Genomic DNA, 22,161 nt, shown 5'->3' with positions numbered 1-22,161 from the left:
AACTGGTTTTAAAAGTCGATGCTCATTTAATGGTCAGTAGTTTTGCATGATGACTTATTCCATTATTGTAATTAGCTTAATTTTTTAAAACGTTTAAGGGAAGAAAACAAGAAAAGAACACACAACTCAAAACAATTCCTCCAGCGAAGTGGCGCATTGGAAATAAAAACTTCAGGTGCAGTGTGAAAAAAACGTGTCTTTCTTTTCATTTATGCGAACACAAAACTGCTCAAACATCACTTTTTCACCAGCAGACCCACGCCACCTGTATGTCCCCCCCCACCCGGGAGTGACACGGAACAACAAGCCGCTGCGGAGTGCGTGTGTCCGGGCTTACCTCTGGCCAGCGTGGCCGGGACGAGCGGAGCGAGAAGCACGAGGGTGGCGGCGAAAGTCAAGTAGCATCCCCCCGAAAACTGTCCCATTACTGCGGAGCTCGTCGGCCTCCCCGGCCGCTGTGGGGGGGGCACCGGGACCGGGACCGGGTCGAGACCATCTGCTTGAGGAGGCTCCGCACAAAAACACACTCCTCCGTGTCCGACCAACCGACACCGAGCTCCGGGTGTCGGGGCTCCGGAGGGGAGCCGTCACCTCGAGGTATCGCAGTGCGGAGGTGCGGGAGAGGAGGAGGAGGTGGGAGGAGGAGGAGGAGGACAGAAGGTGAGGAGGCTTCAGCTCCTCTGCGAGGAGCTAGAACTGGGCAGGAGCGCGCGAGCCAACTGCTTTTGGGTCTGAGAGAGAGAGAGAGAGAGAGAGAGAGAGAGAGAGAGAGAGAGAGAGTGAGAGAGAGTGAGAGAGAGACACAGAAAGAGAAATTAAGAGAGAGAGAGTGAGGAGGGGGGGGGGTGGTTGTGTTTTGTAAACCCTGTGGACCTGTTGAGATGTTATAAGGTGTGTGTGTTTATGTCACGTTTCTGGGACTTAAATCGTTTGGTAAAAGATGTGTATTTATATCACATGACATTACAGTTAAGCGCATTCTTGTTCTTGCCCAAGGACACTTCGGCATGCAGATGGGGAAGACTGGGGAATCGAACTGCCGACCTTCTGGTTGGAGGACCAACGCTCTAACAGCCACAGCTGCCCCAAAACCTCTGTATGCACTAATTATGGGGACAAAAATCAAGTCTTATTAATTTTTTAAGGTTTGAATGTTTGATTACGGTTTAGCTTGTGTGTGAGTGCTCCGAGGGGCACGAGCTCTGAGAGGTTTAGGTAAAAGTTAGGTTTTAAGTTAGGTTTAAGTTACGTAAGGGTAAAGGTTAGGTTATATGTTTAGGTTAAGATCAGGTTAAGGTAAGGATTGTTTTTAGGTTAAGGTGAAGATGATAAGGTGTTTGTTAGGCCGTCCACAATGAATGAAGGTCAAGGAAAAACCCTAATAAGGAGTGTGTGTGTGTGTGTCTGCCCGCACAAACTGACCAGATGAAAAGAAATGTCTTAAATGACCATCCTCACTCTCTTCTCCCTCATCCTTTCTCCCCCCCCCCCCTTTTTTTTTAAGTTCACATTTCCAGCCACAGCCAGGCCATGTTTCCTTCAGATGACAATGTGCTCATCCTAATGGTGTCATTCCACAGCATTGCCTTGGAGCTCCTGCTAGTAGGAAATATAGGACAAGTCTGGAAAATGACATTTTAACTAATAAACGCCTGTGCTGCAGTCTGAGCATATGGCCTCTGATTTGTGTCCTTTCGCCAATTAAGCAGCCATTATCTCAGCTGAACTGGACCACTGCTTTCCAAATGTCCTGTCAATTATTTCATTCATCTGAGTGTTAATACTGGAGGGATCCGCCTGTAAGTCATTTGCGAGCAGTAGTGGAAGAAGTACTCAAAATATACAAGTAGCATTTGGATCCGCAAATAAAACTACAGTAGTATTATAAACAAATTGTATCTTAAAAGAAGCTTCTGATTTAATGATCCCTAGGGTTACATGATTACTTATTGTATTGAGAGCCAGACATTGTTACAGAGACCAGGTGTGTTTTAAGGACTTCCGGGGCCTCGGGCAAAAAAACGCACCTGGGGGGCCCTACATCAAACCAAACTTTTTTTAAATGATGAAGCTTTTGGCAGAAGGATAGTGACATAGGGCCCCAATGGGGTGGGGGGGGTTGGTATTCATATTGTGTAGTTGCATAACTGATCACAGGATTTAAAGGAGTTCTCACAAAATGTTGGTGTCATCAGCCGTTCTCTGGGGCCCCCTCTTAGTTGGAGCCCAAGGCAATCGCCTGCTTTTCATACCCTCTTGCAACCCATTACAAGCTGCCTCATACATGCAATTAAATCATGTTCTTATTTAGTTTAGCAGCCTATACAAATACTCCATTATTATAAGTCTTGAATTCAAGTTTCACTTCAGTAAAAGTGCAAAAAGTGCGTAGGCTGAGCTGCATAATGTATATATAAGTACCCCCTATATTCAGGAAAATTAGCCTCTTACTTAAAAGTACTGTTATATATAAAAATATATTTGTGAATAATTGTTTCTGGTGCATTATCTTTTAAATTCAAATATAAGAGTTGGCTGAGGAGAAGCTGATTAAAGCCTTTTAGTATACCATTGGGTTGATCCCTGTTCTGTATAACAATGCATTGCATTTATGAATCTCATGGCAGCTTTATAAATATCAAAATCTGTAAAGCAACTTGTAATACTAATATTTACCCTTGGAATAGTAGAAGTAAAAATTGGCACCAATTAAAAATACTTGGGTAGGTTCAATACCTGAGTAAATATACTTTCTACAACTGAGGATATATAGTTGGGTATCAAGGCATTTCGTATTTCATTAAGTACTCATTTGTTTATTTAATTTCTTTTGAAAGCTAACGAGTAATTTATGAAGCAGCTGGTAGATGGAGGAGATGAAGTAAGTGCAGTGAGACATAAAATGTAGTGGGGTGTAAAGAGGTAAAGAGTAAATATTCCTGGTGGAGTAAATGTACTTTTACAGTACATTTCAATTGAATGATTAACTGTTCAGCGCTTACTGATTGAATACTGGGACGAGTCTCACTGTTGTCAGCTGCTATTGAAGTGCATTGACAACCTTCTAATATCCATGTATCCACAGTAAAAGCTATAATATACCATCCACTGTCTGACTATATTTGTGTGTTATGTAAATCACTACAGTTTGACCTTCTCTGACATAATTACCCTATTGACCAGAAATTCAGTTGTTCATTTCCCAGAGTTGCAGCCAGGGGTCAGACTGTCAGGCAAGGTTAACTACCTGATAATATTTAATTATCTTACCATAAACCTTGCATTCAATATTTGGGACAGCCTTAAGGCTATTGAGCTTCCTGACAGACCATGAACAATAGAAACAATCCCTGCAGATTCTCTCCCTTTGTTGAACGGATATATGTGTTTCATTATTTTGAGAACATCAAGACTTGCAAAATGACATATTCACTGGCGGGTAAAGTGTAATCTCTAACCCTTCCATATCTTGCACTGGCTGTTGTTGTAATTACTCCAAGAGATGAAATAAGTGGCAGGAAGAGATTCAGAACCTGTGTTTTATGTGTTTAAGAATGTGATAAAACAGCATCAGACGAGTGATTGCCAATGAAATAGGAGGAAGCAAATGCCCCTTGGCAGCTCTATAGTGCTTCACACCGTGTTACACCGTCCCCTCGTGGGAATCAGCAAGTGATCCATCACGGGACATTATGCTGTGGCTCATATAAGTGCGGGACTACTAAAATGGCAGCTTTTGTAATCAAGCCATAGGACTAAAAAACAAATTGTCTGGCACTTGAAAAGGGCAGTCGCTGTATAGCCCTGAAATAACTGTCATTGCAATTCAGAGCAATAAAAAGATCATCACAACAACGATAAAATAAGCAGACAAATAAATAAATAAATATACAGCACAATTTTCTGTGAGGACAAGGAGGAAGGATGTTTTCACCCTGGTAATATGTATTAGCTGGATCCATATTGCACAAAGCAGGGGGACGTAAATAGTAAAAATGGCTGTAATGAGTTATTTTAACCTCTAAATATATTTATGAATAATGTTGGCATGTGTAGTGTGCTGGGTTGTCCAACTGCACTAATGCAGAACAGTAGCCAACGGAAGTTTAGTTTTTATAATGATTTTTTTTTTTTTAATATGAAATAACTTCACATTTCTGTCAACTTTCATGGCAGAAAACATGTCATGTGCAGAAAAACCCTCATTAAAGAGACTAATGAGCAGAACTCCCTGTACAGAGCCAGTGTTAGCAATCAGGTGCTGGCTGGTCACAGAAAATTACAATTAACCACAGCACTCTGAAATGACCTCACTGTGACTATTAATTAAGATCAAACAATGCATTTTGCCTTTAGCCTTTTTTATTTTTTTTCTCATCAGGATTAAAATGACCTGTCAGCCCCGTTTTCATTTGTTTTAAGTGTTTAAACATTTTTCAATCAATGATTAACATTTTTCCAAAGATTACAATAATATTTGATTTAATTACATTATCAACGAAAAGGGGATTAAGTTGAGCATATACTTCCAACAAGGCCCAATAGTCAGTTCAGATTCAGTAGTATCAGATTTGTATTTGGATCTGCACGAAATAGCAGTCCCCTATATGACGCATTTATATTTTTCATCAGGAACAACAACGACAATGTTGAAAAATGCAATTTTAAGAAAGTGAAAACAAGTTCTGGATCTGCTCCAAAATGTATTTCTCTACTTCTTGACCCAAACTGCAAGTTTTCTTTTTTTAGAAATCCGTCCAGTAGTTTTTGCATAATCTTGCTTGGTAAAAACATGATCTCAACATAACCTCCTTGGGAAAATAAAACAAATATAAACAAAAACAAAAGTTACAAGAATTACACAATTTAACAAACTAAGAAGACAAATAAAACTGACTGAATTTGTTTTTAAATATCTGTTCTTCACACACAACTAAATGGAAATGTTGTGTACCGGGGATATAGTGACCCATCAATCCCTAAGCGTAATGCTTCCATTAGAAAGGGTGTCATGGATTAAACCATTATGAGGTCGGCTATTACAAAGAGAAAAACCATGGGCTGACTGCCGCTCTCCGATTCATCCGCAATGAAAGAGTACGCTTCAATCCAAGAGGGGGTAATTTGATTAACCAGCTCTCAAGAAGCATTTTGGATTTATGAACTGAACACAATTGAACCTTATGGACTTAATGAAACACAGGATTTGAGTTACTTCATATGATGTCAAAAAATTAAGTTATATCTCTCTCCAGGTAATTCGGGGCCCTGAGGGAGAGATGAGCTACTTGGTCCCTTTCCATTTAGTGGCCGGTCGGTCTTTCTTAAGAGGAAATGTGGCTCCTTCTGTCCGTCAGCTGTGTTTCAGCTGTGTTTTATTATTGAGGTAAAGCTAGTGGTGTAATATTATTGTTATGTTTATTTTATGAAAAATATATCATAGTACCTTTCTGAATATGGGTGATATCTTACCCTCAAGTTTATTGTTTGTTCAGACACCTCTGCCTGTCTTGGAGTAAAAACAAGTCGAGATGATGTAAAATCAAAAGACTGGGAATTGCTCATAATCTCTTAAATGTCATAGATGAAGAACAATATTCAGGTACAAAATGTTGTTCTGTTGTCATGGTGTTGTTTAGGGGAAGTTTTCAATAAATCTCCTCACTTGTCTTCTGCTGGATTTGTCGATAGCTTGTTCAATAAGTGTCTGGCCACATATCGTCTAAAATGTTGAGGCAACCACAACAACAATTTCATCTGGCATATTAATAAAGCCGAGTTTTGATTTGTTTGCTTTGTTTAATGACATTGTGATGATTTTTTTATATGGATTTTTGTGTCTGTATGTCGGCCTTGTGATGGAACAGTGACATGTCCAGGGTATATCTCTACATCTTGCCCACATTTCAGGTGCCCCCCCCCCCCCAAAAAAAATAGCAATAATTGCTGTATCTATTCATAACAGCCGTTACAAAATGCTACACGAAAAGGGCAAACAAAAATTTGAAAACCAAACAATAAAGACAATTATAACGGCTCAAATCAAAGACAGCAGATGAAATAAGGAAACATCATTGAAAAGAAACGGCAAAATAATAAAAGTACTAGCAAAGAACAATCAAGTAAGAACAACCGAAAAATAAGGTATTTAAGGATAAGTGGCTAGATGAATGAATGTCTTTTGGAAAATATATTTATTTATTCAAAAATCATTATTTATTACACAGATGAAATAAATAAATAAAAGTCACAGTGAAGGCTTTTCAGTGCATGATGGTTATTTTTGTCCTGATTTGACACAGGTGAGGAAGTAAGCATGGTTTGAGCCTTCTAATATATGAAGAACATAAATTGGATGCGTGGAAATAATATAGATGTAAATAAAGTGACATGCTCTCTTTTCTGCTGCCAGCAATACATTCTTGCTTTTGTTCAACTGAGAGAGGGAAATACCAGAGCCTGAGTCTGTTCATGAAAACTATTCTAATGGAAATCTGCAAAACAAGCTGATTCTCATGCAAATCTTTTTTTAAAGAACACAGAAAAATAAAGTTTAGCAGCCTCGGCTCACAACACCAATGAATGACAAGCACAGGTAATCCACCTTATTCTGTGTAATGAATTTGGTGTGTACGGGGGACTCTCTCTGTACATTGCCATTGTGTGTATGTTTTCAGATCATTTGCAGTCATCTCACAGATTTGCAGAGCTTCCACCAAGGAAATGTCATTTACTCGGTCAGCTTAATCTGCCGTATGAGAAAGGTATTGTTTTTTAATCCACGCAGTGTTATGCTGAGTTTGCTCGTCTTCTGCGGCATCATCCCTTATACTTAACAATCACAGTGACACACAGAGTCAGACTTATGGCAAGTGAAGGTGAAAGGTAAATTGATGATTGTTTGCCCACCAGGGGGACTGTAGAGTGATGTTTCAAACACCACCGCCAAAGAGGTTATGTTTTCATCTAGGTCTGTTTGTTGGCTTATTTTTTGGATTAGACAAAAGCTGATTTACACCAAAGTTGGCCTGGAAATAACGCATTCAATTTTGGTGGAGATGCAGAACCATGTTTTGATAATTTTCTCTCAATAAGTTTTATCAAAAATCATTTAGATTATTAAACCCCTTCAATTTTTCCTTTACATTTCTTCTACAAGAACTAGACAATCATTTGAAATGTGCACTTTACTAAGTGCCATTCATTAATTTACCTTATCTGTACTTATCCAACTATATTTCCGGTTCCTCTAAAGCAGCTTGGTCAACACTTGTTGGTCATAATTATTTCTATTAATATATGGATGGAATGTGACCTGAGTGTTGCTCATTTTCTAACCATTTTCAGCTCTGTATCCATTTTCTTGTGTCCATATTACATCTAAAGCCAATGTGCAGTGATGAGGCTTGAAATAATAATAAGCTATTTATATATTTCAATAGAGCTGTAAAAAAGTACTTCACAAATATTCCAATTAAAAAGCTCAAATACCAGAAGCAAATTCTAAAAAACAAAATAAATCTAAAATTAAAGAAAGAAAATACAATAATACAACATAATTTAAAATAAATTAATGTTGGATTTAATGTGGATTGATAGGTGTGTAACACATCTGATTCCAGGAAACTGGAGTGTCAGGCAGACCTGTGATTATTGCCGACATTGCTAGTAACTGTTGTGCAATAGGAGTAGACTTGACGTTGGCTAATTATTAATAATCATGAAATATGATTATTAAAATAATAAAAATTATCTATCAAAAATAATTAAATTATTAATTGAAGATGATCAGTAATCAAATAACAATAAAACCACTAATGAGAAAATAGGAATTATCAATTAGAAAGTACAAGCTATCAATTAACAATGATAAGGTTATCAACCAAGAATAATGAAAATAATTAGTCAAAAACAATAAAATTATCAATTTAAGAATAATACTATCTATATTAATAATTGAGAAAGGGGGGCACCACCCTGGTTTCCAGGGACCAACGATGTCAAGCTATAATTATCAGTCTCATAATGATAAATGTCAAATTAATAATGTCAATATTTTAATATTAACGATTACTTAATAAACAGTGAAGGCTTCTAAGTTCGAGCACAGGCAATCATAATCCAGCTGCAATCACATACTTATGCACAAATAATCACAGACTACAGATACTTTAATTACAAAAGTATTTATTAAAAAGGGGAAATAAAGTTATAATGTTATTCAATGATTTATCATTTTAACAAGCTCCGATATTTCAAAGATAAACACAGCAGCAGCACTTATCACAATTCAGAAAATACATGTAAAACCTGCGGTCTACCTATGTATGTCTGTCTCTGTGTGTGTGTGTCTGTGTCAAAGTGTCTCTCTGTGTGTGTGTGTCTATGTGTGTGTATGTGAAATAAAGTTAGTGTTATTTAATGATTTATCATTTTAACAAACTCCCATATTTCAAAGATAACAACAGCAGCTTATCACAATTTAGAACACGCATGTAACCTCTGGTCCATCTATGTGTCTCTGTGTGTGTGTATCTGTCTGTGTCTATCAATGTGTGTGTGTGTGTGTGTGTGTGTGTGTGTGTGTGTTTGTGTGTGTGTGTGTGTGTGTGTGTGTGTGCGAGAGAGAGAGAAAAAGAAGGGGCGTGGCGATGACGCAGTGACGTAGTGACATCACATCTAAGATGGAGGCCGATCATGATTCGTGGAATCAAGGCCTAAAAACTCTCAAAATGGCGGATTGACTACAAAACAAGATGGCGGAGCCGTTATGAATTTAGAGCCAGAATAGGAGGAGAGAGGGAGAGAAGGCGTGGCAATAATAGACTCAAGATGGTGGTTTAACTTAACGTTATCCAAAATGGAGAATATGTTAATGACACCATGTGGCCGGAGCGCACACTGGTGGTCGTCACATGAATTACACAAAGGAAATTTTAGACAAAGAGAATTCTTATCTCTGCTTGGCTTTGGGGGCCGAATGGTTTCCAGATGTGTTCAGCCTCTCTAAGCATAGATTTAACTATGTGACATGACCTGTGTTATAAATACAGATCGGAAGTGTGTATAGGTCGGTTTAGAAGGAGAGAGAGAGAGAGAGAGAGAGAAAACATGTAAGGAGAGTTCAAAGAAGCTCTTAAAAACACGCCAGAGATAGATTAACAGTGATTCACCCCTCAGCCCTCAAGCGAACGTTGTGGGCCGAGGTTCTGATCGGTGAAATCACTGCAGACTCACACAGACGTTAACAGTGCGGGCGGAGGCGCTTCTCGCGGCCCTATTTACTGTAACACAAAAACATTGCCATCAAACCGGAAACCGGAAGTGGCTGGCTCGGAGTAGTGGCCGGCTAAAACAATGGAACACGGAGGTTCCACCAACAAAATACACTCAAGTATTAAATCAACACGCTACATATTAAAACTAACATCTGCCCAGACAACATAAGCCTCTCTTACCGTAACCATGGTTTCGTGGGGTGCATGCGCCTTGGCGCGAATCTCCCAGAGGTTCAGTGAATCGCTTGAAGTCTCTCAGGCGGGCTCTCGTGAGCACCGCAGCTGGGCCGGAGCCGATCCGTCGTGCTCCGTGGCGAGATGAGGTTTCGTCTTCTTCTGCAGCAGCGGAGCTCGTGGTCACTCACAGGAACGTGCGGCTGCTTGTAGCCGTTGTAGATCGTGTGGAGAAAGAATAAAAGTAAAGTCCGTGTGGAAAAGGAAACAGTCTGAGATCGTCCAGCGAGCAATTTCCTGTTTGGTCTTTCAAAGTTAAAACAGGAAAAGTACTTTTCAAAATAAAAACGTTGACTAAGATAAAAGAATAAATGATGGTAAAGCCTTGGGAGGCCTAGTGGTAACTTCAGCGTTGGAGTAGAAAATGAGGACAAAGAGTTAGTTGCCTCCTTAAGTTGCTGGGTTAACTGGTGAGACCCCGGGGGGGGGTCTCGTTGTCACATCAGCATCGGAGGAAAAGAAGAAAGGTTTCTGTGAGCTCAGCCTTTTTAAGTCATGTTCCAGGTGACTCCCCCCTGGGAGGAGGGGTCAGGGGTCAGTGTGGCCCTCCAGCCAATTGAGTTGTCAGGATTTGGCCCCCAGGGGCGGGCTTACCGTGGGGGACCCAGGAAGTGACCTGCTGCCACATGGAAATAAGGGCCCCATGCTGGATTTTTAAATGTAAGGGGTCTCCTGAAGCGAGTCTAAGGTTTTACGACTCTTTGTTCTAAGTCAGATCACTGGGCCTTCCCCAACATAACCATGTGATCTTTCCATACCTAAACCAAGTGGTTCGGTTGTCTCACCTTAACCTATCTCTGCCAACGAAGCATAAAGACTGTACACATGGATTAGTCCAAAGGCCACAAAATCTGCACACCAGCACTTCTAAAGGTCACTTATTAAGGCTTTATACTGTATCTCTTTTATTTAATCCGAACAAAAGTATATGAACAATGGCTCGCAATTTCTACTTGAGCTGCTGTGACAGGTGGTGGCTTCATACTGCGTTTACAGTGCAGATAATGAGAATATCGATCTTGTCATCTAACCTTCAGCAAGAAAATTAGTTAGTGTATTTGTAAGTGTTGATTTACCATGCGCAGATATTGCACAGAGCAAGAGTTTAAAAAAGCTCGGCACTGGGTGCTATCCTAGGGTTCTACAGAGGCAGCTCATATTTATCTTCTTGTTTGCAATAAAACTGTCACAGATGCAAACTGTACTGTACGAGCAGGGAGGGTGATGGGATACAGATTTGCAGACTGAAGAGGGTAGCTTTGGTGATAACGTGCAGCAAGAAGTAAAAAACGAAGTCTGCCAATATAAAAAAGGAAGAGAAGAAAACTGCTGCTTTGCAAATCTTTTATGAGGTAGGAAAACGCATTCAACATATTCTCAGGGCTCAGGGATACATAGTGTTTGGGTGAGTAATGCTGAATACAAATGTATAATGAAAACTCCTCAAGGTACTCAGAGTGCATCGCTTGAATAGTAGATTGGAGACAGACAGATACTTATCTGCACTTCCACCGAGCAAAACCTGGTTTTCTGAACCAGCAACACACAAGTCCAACATGCTTGAGGCTCTGCAGCCCCACAATGTGTATTCATTATTGTGGCGGCCTAAACTAAATAATGACCAATTCAGCATTGTTCTTTGTTCTTTCTGTCCCAAGTGGATGTGAAAAAGCTGCAAATGTCGAAAGTAAAATCGATGTAATTGTTTGAATTCAATATGTTAGTACAATAGCAGCAGGCTCAATATTTACATATTGGTCAATAATGGAAGAGCCAGGACGAAAGCATAGCACTTATTGACACATACATATTGAACAAATCACTCATACGGTGCATATTCACCCTCGAGTGGAAGTAATGCAGCAGAGCTAAAATACATTATTTTATGCTTACCTTTCTCCGTGCTTTCTTATAACAACATTCTGACTCTGCAGATGAGCCTGAGCTTTACAGGAGAAGCAATTAATCAATTCACGCTTAGATAAACCCCGGCTCTGCTCGTATCACAGGCGCCGGCACGCACTTACAGAACAAGCTCATTTGGACGTGAACAAGCATCGGTGATTTCATGACCAACGGCAGCGGACGACCACCTCCAGGGAAGTTGTGAAAGGAAGCTCTTACGCGTACATTAACAATAGATGTGGTGGGGAGCTGGTCAATAAAATTAGGCCTTTTCATCTCCCGCAAAAGCAGTGCGACTCCCACCAGGTCGTGATGACAGTCCCGTAATGGAAAAGGAGATTCGACACCAGCTTCTCCTCAGAGGTAGATCATGTTCTTGTGTAGGAGGTGCAGAGCCATCCCATACACAAATATATTACACCATAAATGTGAGTACATGCCCCCAATATGATTATACAACACCCAAATGTATTACCAGGGCGTATTCTGTTACATGGCTGATATACTTTCTTAGTACTTGAGTGACTTAGATAATTGAAAAACTTCAGTGGAGTCCAGAAGTGATCTGATCTGATGTTTCTCTCTCAGGGGCATCATTTGTAAAACTTACGACTTTTATGTTCACTAAACTGACAGTAGATTAGTCATTTGTCTAATGTAAGAAATCTGCAGTCTGATTGATGGTGTCCAGATGTTTAACTTAGAGGACTGTAATCTGTATGAATAATATCAGTATGAACATGTACAGATAGTGAAGGGTCTGGAAACTAATTTAGGTTTTTGGTTTGGTTTTCAACAATGGTACATTATCTGTAAGCCTTCGCACATCAAAGGTGAAGTGAATAAACCGCACTAAACAGTGAATGGTTCAGATGCAGATGTTGACTCACCTGACAATTCACACTAAACGTGATGCAAGGATGCAAACAAGATCATAGCTTTTAAGATAATTTAATTTGCCAAAGGTCCAGCTGTTTGTTTGTAAACAGTCCCAGCTATTTGTGCGTAAACAGTTCCAGCAGTTTTTTCGTAAACAGTCCGAGCGGTGGACATTTTAAAGACAAAAATGACAAATATAAGAAATCAAACTACAAATAAACCTTATATCAGACTGGAAAGAGGAGGAAGTTGTTCTTCTTCTATTACTAATGCTTCAAAATGTGACATTGTCAACAAGACGCATTGTGATTAGATGTGTAGAAGTTAGAAGAAAACCTTAGCAAAATGGTGGTCTGAAAAAATAAAAGCCGCAATGGCACTCAGAGAAATTTCGTTACGGATTTGCATTGACTACAAACACGTTCAAAAAATATTCATAATGTGCAAATTAAAAACGTGTCTAGTGTGCTAAGGCCTTCAGTCTGTGAAAAGCGAATTAATCACTGCAACAATTAGAAAACACAGGGTTATTTTTTTTCACTGTGCACACCAGTATCCTGGTTAAGGTCCTGTAACTATTCAGATTATACTGTTGACATGAAACAGGAGAAACAATCTGAACTCTACTACCAATCTGCTGCATTCTGTCTCTAAGTCTGATCACCAGTTATGATCATCATTAAGGTGATGAAGGAATCATACACAGCAACATTTAAATATCACAATACTTAGGACGCTGAGATTACTACAGCGATAATATTCAGTTATCTCAGAATAGGGATTAATAATGGTAAATATAAGTGATTTAAAATGTGGTTTTCTATCACATTCACTAATTTACACACACTTTCACAAGGCTTCTATATGTAACGCTTCTCTATCACACATCCTATTCACACACCGTCTGCCGAGCCGTGATGTGAAATTCAGGGCTCAGTATCTTGCCCAAGGACGATTGGAAGACCTGGGTTCAAACTGCTGACCTTTTGACCTTTTTCCCTAGTGGACGACCCGCTCTACTTCCTGAACCACAGCTGGGCAATTTATAAACAGACTGGCTGTTAAAAAGTTAACTTTTCTCATTCATTTCCATCGTACTACTGGCAATCCAAACAGTGCACAAAGGCTGTGATGTCGTTATCACAGTAGGAGTGCTTGTTGCCTCTCATGCTCCCAGCGGCTGTGCTCTGTGTGGCCTTGCTGGCCTGCACGTGGCTAGATACTGGAGAGCAGGTGACAGCGGACACTGTGAAGAGTTTCTAGTGGTTGACGGTCAAGATGGGGCATGTGTACCCATCGCTGTGGGGACAAGATGCACCGAGGTCGAGGTCTGTATTTATATAGAGCTTTTCTGGTCTTGATGACCACTTAAGACCTTTACAGTAAAGTTCACCCATCCACCCACTCACACACACATTCGTACATTTCTCTGTCACACATCGGAGCCCTTATACCTTTTATTTTACATTCTTCCCCCAAAACACGTGATCTGGGATGTGTTTATATTCACAGCATATTTTAAGGGTATATTTCTAAAGGGTATTGCACCTTTTTGCAATCACCACTTTAAGGGATGCAGCAAACAGGTTAGGAGCGACAGCAAACATGGCATTATCCGTTTAGTTATCAGATTTCATAACCTTAAAGCTAGGGTTAGTAATCCTTGAAAAGCAAGCAAGAGCAGGCTACACTATGAAAACATGCAACCGATGCATCCCACCCCCTCCAATCGGCCCTCTCATCAAAGCTACACCCCCAAAAAATATGAAGGTGCACTGACTGACTGCTGGATGCCGACTTTACTGTGACTCCCTCCATAGTATCGGACTATGGCCTCTGCTTCAGTGGTGTGTGTCTCTCTGTTTGACGACTCCAGTCATTTGCAGTGACAGCACAAGCAGGGTGCATGCAGACAAGTTCATCAACCAATGTTTTAATTTGGACCAAATTACAAAAAATGTTGATGCATGAAAAGATTTCAACTAATAAGATGAAAATAGTTTCACAAACAACTTACCAACCTTACTTTTAAATAGGTGTGGAAAATAAAACAATATCAATAATTATTACAAAATAATTGCCATAAATAGCAATATAACCAATGCCCAAAATATGTCAATAAATTGCTTATGCATTGTGTTAGCACAGTGAGGAGGTATAACATAAAATAGATTTGGATTCTATTCCAGTGAATGCTGCTGCAGGAGGCGGGGTCCAATGTCACCTGCATGCTCTGATTGGATCAGTGAATAAATTCCCCTTTTCGTTATTGGTTACTTTAAAAAATACAGATATCTGCTGATAAATGTAGTGGAGTAAAAGGACCCCAAAATAAATCTACTTAAATAAAGTATAGATACATAAATACTAGATATACTTTGTTACATCCAACCTTTGGCTTTAACTGATGATAATAGATTTTATTCCTGCTTTTTAAAGCAGGTATTGTCACAGCCAATGTAAATGTTCTGCAGCATTAACAGCTCTCACATGTCTGTTTATGCTAAAAGGTGAGCAACAGGGGGAGGGAGAGAGAGAGAGACCAATCCCATTTTGATGGGAGCACAGTAGGTTATCTGTGACCGCTGTGCCCTTATGAACACAACGCTATTATGCTGAAGATGTGATAGAAACACCATAAAGCAACATGTCCTTGCTTCTCTCTGTGGTGCTCAGCCGGTCTTCAGGCGGAAGCATGTCGAGCAAAATCTCAGGTAGCATACACACATAGGCATCGTGTGGGAGGTGTTACTGAAAGGTAGTGCTGCTTTTTTCTTGCAGTTGATAAGCTCCAAATGCAAACTAGCTTAGTCTTGTAACGCTAATGGAGATTATGCAACATCTGTGACTTAGTCAAACATTCACTTGCATGCTGTTTGTCTGAGCGAGAAGTGAAATTACAGTGATTCAGGTGCAAAGACACAAAGAAACAGCAGAAACCACCTGCAAATAGCTGTTACTCAACATGTATCCTAACTTTAATTGTGTTCTTTGTTCTGGTAATGTACTGCATATTTATTGTCAAGTTATAAAATGGAATGAGTCACTGGTTTTAGATGTGTTTTCATTTAGATAAATAGTTACATTTTCTTACAATATACTCCATGTACCCTCTTTGTGGTTGCTTTGTGTTTTGTCTAAACAGCAGTAAATATGTGTGCGGTCCTGCCAGCAAGCTGTGAAAGAAGGGGAAAGATGGACCGGGGGCAAACCATTTCAGGTCCTGTGGTGAGTGAGGTAACCATAGCAACACCTTGAGAAGACAGACACTGTTGTTTCTGCTATACAGCATTGAATTCTGATTGACACGTTCTATGCAATGATTTAAAATAAAAGAATTAAATAAATAAAATTACACTGACAAAGTTGATCCGTTTTGTCTCACATTTTCAGAACACATTTTCGATTGAACGCAGGATAAGACTCATTTGCCTTTATGTATGGAAATGTCCATTTCAAATGATGTAACCATCACAGCCCACATACATATGCCTCCTTTACATTGTTGTGCAAAACATTTGCTGATCAGTAGTGCTGAGTCAGGAGTCTTCATCAAAACTAAATTGTGGTTGAGGAGGTTTTGATTATGTTTCTCTAAAGAAAGAGGCAGAAGTTGCTGCGTTGTAAACTGTGACTGAGTGAAGGAACATTACATAAAAGTCCGGCCACGGAAATATTTATTTAACTTATTATTAAACTTTTGGCTACACAGCCCTCCATGATTCGGGTGGTACTACTCCATTTCGTCTGTTTTGTCCGTTTCCATGACCTTTCAGAAGTTATGCACAAATACAGACACATTTAACACGAAGTACGTCCACAAGGCTCTGTCAGTCTCTGTAAACATATGTGCAATACGGCATAAATGAGCCTTTGGTCTCAAGCCTATAAAACAGTGCGATGGAGAAGAGGCAGACAAGAGGTGCAAATCATTAGATTCAAAGAGCGTTTTAGTTGCAGAAGTCCTCCGACATTGATCTGTAAACTGAAAGTACAGTGATTTAAGCTGCCCATAATTAGTGGTGCAAGAGAAGAATATAATTTTAAACTTGATTATTTGATGTTTCTTTCCCAAATTCATTCTAAGAGTTGTAGTTCACTTAAACCTCAAACTATTCATGTTCAGAAACTTCTACCTTTGATTTCTTCTCTTTTTTACATCAAATTAACAGATTTTTTTTTCTAATGTAGTTGTCAAACCTTTATACTAAGTATGCTAATGTTATGAGAACATTAAATGGGCGGCAGAGGAGATACAGAGGGTCGTCCCCTAACCATAAGGTTGATGGTTTATCACCGGCACCGAGTGTCCTTGGGCAAGATACTGTGTCGTAAATTGCCCCTGAGGGCTGTGCTGGCAGTATATGAATGGTGGTTGATTTTTAAAAAAGCACTGTATGTGTAAATGTGATTTAAACTGTGAAGCGTTTTGAGTGGTCAATAAATAAAGAAATAATTCAAATCAATTTTTATTGTAATTTTGTCTTCTAATACCTGCATGTGTGGCATGGAATTACCATTGTGAAATTATTAGTGCTTTTGTCAAATAAGCATAAAGTATTCTGCATTCTGCTTTATTTCCATGTTTAGGTTTGTTCAATTATCTTTGTTTTCGTCCGAACATCGCCAGAAGACGTTCCTTTTGTTCTCCTCCTGAGTCAAATGAGTCAAATCAGAAACAGAATGTCCGTCCTTGTGTAGTCTTGCACATTGCCTCTCGAATACATCTGCTCAGACCTTGAGGAGATGGCGCAGCCTGCAAACAAGTGTCTAGTTACACGTCAGCTTCAAGGTCTGTGATGCATGTGCACAAGCAGCAGAGGCGTGTATTATACATGTGCGAGATTCTCTGTGTGTGTGGTGTCTTAATGGAAGCTGGACACACTAGGTACAACACAAAGAGCCACTGTGGTGTGTTAGAGTGTCTGAGAGCCATCTCGGGGACAGGGCTAGGGGCCACTCTTTTTTCCGTTGATGCTTGGGGATTCTCCACACACAAGGACAAAGAGGGATGAAGCCACTCTGAAGGTCTTTCTCTTGCCCTCACTCGCCCTCCATCCACCTTCAGCTGGGTGATGGCTTCAGGACCAGGCCGAATTCATATGCTGGTGTGTGACAGTTTTAAAGTTAACAGTTTGCTCTCGATTGCAAATTGTCTTCCCTCTCACAAACATGATGCCAAATGCTGAAAAAAAGGGCCAAGAAAGAAATACTTGCACTAATCAAGGGAATCAATTAATTAAAGGGATAGTTCACAGAAAAACGAAAATTCACTCATTATCCACGCATGCTGATGGAGGGATGGGTGAAGGGTTTGAGTCCTGAAAGTTATGCTGTTTCAAGTCGAATATGAATATCAGGGCTTGTAGACACTTGGAGGACAGCATGCTGTTTACCCCTGCGACTCCTTAAATGTTTTTCAGGACTCAAACACTTCACCCACCCCTTCACCGGCATAGTGTTGAGTAGATAACGAGTACATTTTCATATTTCCGTAAACTATCCCTTTAAGAATCCACAGCACTATATTGTAATTAAAGAAAAATACCCCTCTAATAGAATCAGAGCTTATAGTTGCGTTGTCAAACACGTTATTGTTCCTCTAGAAGACGTAACATCACTATAAAAAAACAAAGAAGCAGACCTTCGAGACCAACTCTCAGGCACAAATTTCTGTTGCCGATGGTTTGAGGCTTTTCGAAGCACAAGGACACAGGGATGTATTCTGTGTGAAGGTTTCTCGCTCCCCTGCTCATCGGCTATATGTGAGTGCGAGCACTAAAGTAGCAAATCATTATAATAAATATGGTTATATAAAGCACTATTTAACCGCTAAGAGATTGCGGCTTTACTTTTTATAAGTGATTCAAGGTAAATGGATGTCTGGTTTTTAAATAGATCACCTGGAGAAATGAAAGCAACAGTAAAATGGGATATGTACACCATATTTGTTCCTTTAATTACAGCAACGTTATACTTTGATATAGTTTTTCCATTACAGAAGTATTGGTTAAGGATTAAGGGCTGGTTGTACAAAATGTGAACTAAAACCTCATCCAGAAACAATTTGTGTTTTCTTGTATCAACTTCTGTAATATAATTATTCTGTGTGTTATCTCATAACATTTTTTATAGTTATAATATAAAGGATACTTTGCATGCATTGGTTCCTTATTTGGAGACTTGTTATTTGAGCAAAAGGAAATTGGGGTAATTTGTTCTTAATGCTGATCACCTCATGTACCCATGTCTTGTTTATTCCCATAGACTGTATATAAAGATGGATGATGTACCACTTCATCCAGCATTTTAACAAAAACATCCTGAGTATGAATACTGCCATCTATCCCATTTTTATATAGCATAAAAAAACTAATTAAAACCAAGCTAGAAAAATGAACACTTCTATAAATAAGATAAATATCAGTGAGAAAAGAACTACCTCAAATGTAAGAAAGCATCTATGAGAAAAATGTATTTAACATGTTAGCAGCTGTCATCCATCCTCATCAAGAATTTTTGAATAATCAATTTAGAAATTATTTATGGACATACACAACCAGATTGATGTGTCCAATTTTGAAGAATTCTCTGATTTAATTGACTGATAAGATACTTCATTAAACTGGATCAAAAATATAATTACCACACAGGAGTCTTGCTCATGGCGGTCTCATACGGACTGATATTTAATTATACATGGTGTTATATAATCTGTCGACAAACATGTTCTCTTATGGCATCATCATATCATCTTATGTATCATCATATCAGCTTTAAATAAGAGTAGTGAAATCATTTATTTGTTCATATCATAATTTTTTGCATCATTATTTCGCTGACTGAACAAAAATAAAAAACTACAACTAAAGTTTACAAGTTTTCCTCCTTTTCATCTATCTGAGAAAACACAACTTCACGGCCATAGCAAAACATACCACATCCACTCTGTGCAATAACGCTGCTCACGCCAGAATCCGATCGAAAACATTTCCACTCAAGTCCATCTGAGAAGATACTGCACGTCTTGTGTTTTATGGAAATCAAATGTCAAAATTGACTAACTGGATTCCCTCAAAGCCTCGTCAGTAATCTTGCCCAGAAGCTTCTGACATTAATGCAAAGGTGAGAACAAACTGTCTGGTGTGATTGGTGCAATGTCGCCCCCCCGGGGTTAAGGAGCCTGCCAATCAGCGATCCTGCAACACAGATAGGATTCGGATCTGGATTTACTCCGTCGATTGCGTCAGGAAGCAGAGTCGAAAGTCAGTATAGCAATAAACACACTTGCAAGTGTAAATCAGTGGTAGTATGAAAGTCTTTGTATATTCATATATTCACTGTAAATAAGTGCAAATGAACAGAACATGCCCACATATGTGAATGTGTGATTAAAGATGCAGGTCAAGCATAGATTGCCATAACTGACATATATAAACTGCCTTAGGAAAATGTCAGAGTACATGTGTTGGCTCACTTGGGGCAATTAAAGTACAACCTGAACTCAAATAAATGATACAAATGAAATGGTGTGAATCTTTTCAGAATGCATAATATGACGAATTAAGCTCATGAATAAAAACATGCACATGTGTTAGAAAAAAAGTGATCGCCTCATTTCTCAAAAGACCAAGAAGAGAGAACTACATGTATCTGCTAAATATAATATTTTTTTATCATGTTCTTCAGCATTGATGTACAATATGTGGAATTTGTTAAAGTAACACAGTGTTATCAAACTGGGCTCATTGCCAGCTAGACCACTGGCAGTGAGCGTCTTAAAACAGAAGAAATCGATCTCACAACATAGTTCAGATCATGTATCAAATCCTCTGAGACCAATTATGTTTTTTTGCCTGTACGCAACTCTCGATGGGCTTCATTTACTAATGAAGCACAAATCTGGGATTCATCAATATGTTTACTTAAATTTGTTCGTACTCTGGGCACAAATTTAGAACTTCCTCAGACCATGTGTACGCACAAATGATGAAGGCTGTGCTAGAAAATGTAAACACACCCTTTTAACTAAATGCATGATATATTAAAACTTCCTTTATTTAAAGAAAAAAAGTAGATAGAGAGAAATAATTTAATTTATTAATGAATTGACCAAATGGATAAAAAAAACTATTAAATTGATGCCCTTTCATCCTCATCATCTCTATAAAAAGCTCCTGAATTCATATTTATGTTTATGGATAAATGGAGCGTCGCTTCTTCTGCAACAATGAAGTTAAAACACTGTGTTGTGTCATAATCTGCAGGAGGAACTCTTCTGTCTGCAGGAGGGGTGTGTGTGTGTGAGTGTGTGTGTGTGTGTGTGTGTGTGTGTGTGTGTGTGTGTGTGTGTGTGTGTGTGTGTGTGTGTGTGCGTGCTTGTATCTGTCCCCCTAATCACATGTATTCAGTTATTAATTGACTGTGCGTGTCACGTAAAGTCTTGAGTTGTGTAGCAGGTTTAAACATGTGTATCACAAACTCTGGAGGGAATCAAACCAACACAAAGGAAAACTCATCATTGGTAAATGAGGCCCAAAAATAATTGTGTGAGCAGATTACAGGATTGTTATGTTCGCACATTGACAACATTTCTGCTTTTGAAATGAAAGATTTAAGAAGATAGACCAAAAAACCCTTGTTATTCATTTTTTACTTGTTCTTTACACTTGTCAGTCAAACATTTATTTTCCTGTGATCTAAGAAATATCGATTCCCTACTTGAAGGACGTATATTGCAGCAATCAGTTATGATGAGAAAAGGTGCAGAGAGAATGACTAACAGTATTGATGTAAATATGGATGAGACATGCAAACATCTTCTCCCTGCTCCTCTTCTTTTGATGCCAAACAAACCAGGCCACATTGTCAGTTTTCCTGTCTTATTGATCATACTGTAAGATCCTTGCTGTACAAAAGGCCTGCACATCAACAATAGCAACGTAACAGGTTTGCCAGGTCTGAATTGAGCTGCTTTTGAATTGTTGCTGCAGGTAGAAATTTTCTTCTTCAAGATAAACAGGTGCCTGGGTTGAGAAAGCAGGAGGCAGGATCGGATAGGCCTTTGATTCCGGGGCGGAAATCTCATGTTTTTCTGTCGGTTCTTATCTCCAAAAGCTCTTGAATCTCTTTTTCTTTGCCTGCACCTTCTACATGTATGGCACCTCTCTTTCCTGGGATAATTGTATTAAAAACATGCAATTTATTTATATAGGTATGAAAAATGTAGCAATTTTAACTTAAGTATATGATTTTAAGAAACAAAATGATTCGCTCACTGTGGATTCCCCTTTTCATTATTCTGCTGTCCGCAAATCAATCAGACATTTTATTGGACCCCAGAGAATTTCTAGAGCAACATACTGCCCCTCCTAAAAATATCAGGAGAAGGTGCTGTGTCCAGTGTATGTCTGAAAGCAGCAGTAGAATGTTTTCCAGGCAGCGGCGGTGAAGTTTAATGGGTTGTTATCATTGGAAAATATTCAATATCAAAACCCCTTTGGCCACAGTTTTTTGGAGGCCTGCAACTTTTGATCGGTTACCCTCCTCTGAGTGAGTCTGCAAATGCTTTGGAACAAAAGTGGTGGAAAAAGTAGGGAAAGTACAATGCAAGGTCTTAAATCAACACTCGACAGCTCAGGTGTTTTGCTTGTCTGCCGCTGTGAATAGGACCTCGGGGAGACGGAATGACACCCTTTACCCTCCTTCCACCATCGACCTTGAGCGGTAGAAAAACCCGAGTAGGGATTGGGACTGGCTTCCCCCCAAACCTGAACAGTCACCTGTCCTCCCCAATCAGTCAGCCCTTCTCTCCTAAAGCAAGGGCAAAGAACCGAGTGAAAACTTAAAGGTGTAAAACACAGGT

General features: G+C 39.3%; 1 protein-coding gene across 1 annotated transcript in view; it reads right to left on the bottom strand.

The window, feature by feature from the left end:
* The window catches only part of LOC133006326 (netrin receptor UNC5D-like), a 179,409-nt gene extending 178,984 nt beyond the window's left edge, over positions 1–425 (bottom strand). Inside the window, exon 1 of the mRNA XM_061075657.1 lies at positions 338–425. Within this exon, the coding sequence (XP_060931640.1) occupies positions 338–425 (88 nt within the window). The remainder of the gene's footprint in view (positions 1–337) is intronic.
* Between the last annotated feature and the right edge of the window lie 21,736 nt (positions 426–22,161).

This window comes from Limanda limanda, chromosome 1, assembly GCF_963576545.1.
Source record: "Limanda limanda chromosome 1, fLimLim1.1, whole genome shotgun sequence".
In the NCBI taxonomy this organism is placed as follows: Eukaryota; Metazoa; Chordata; class Actinopteri; order Pleuronectiformes; family Pleuronectidae; genus Limanda; species Limanda limanda.
The sequence above is the reverse complement of the archived record's forward strand: the minus strand, read 5'-3'. Positions and strand labels throughout refer to the sequence as shown.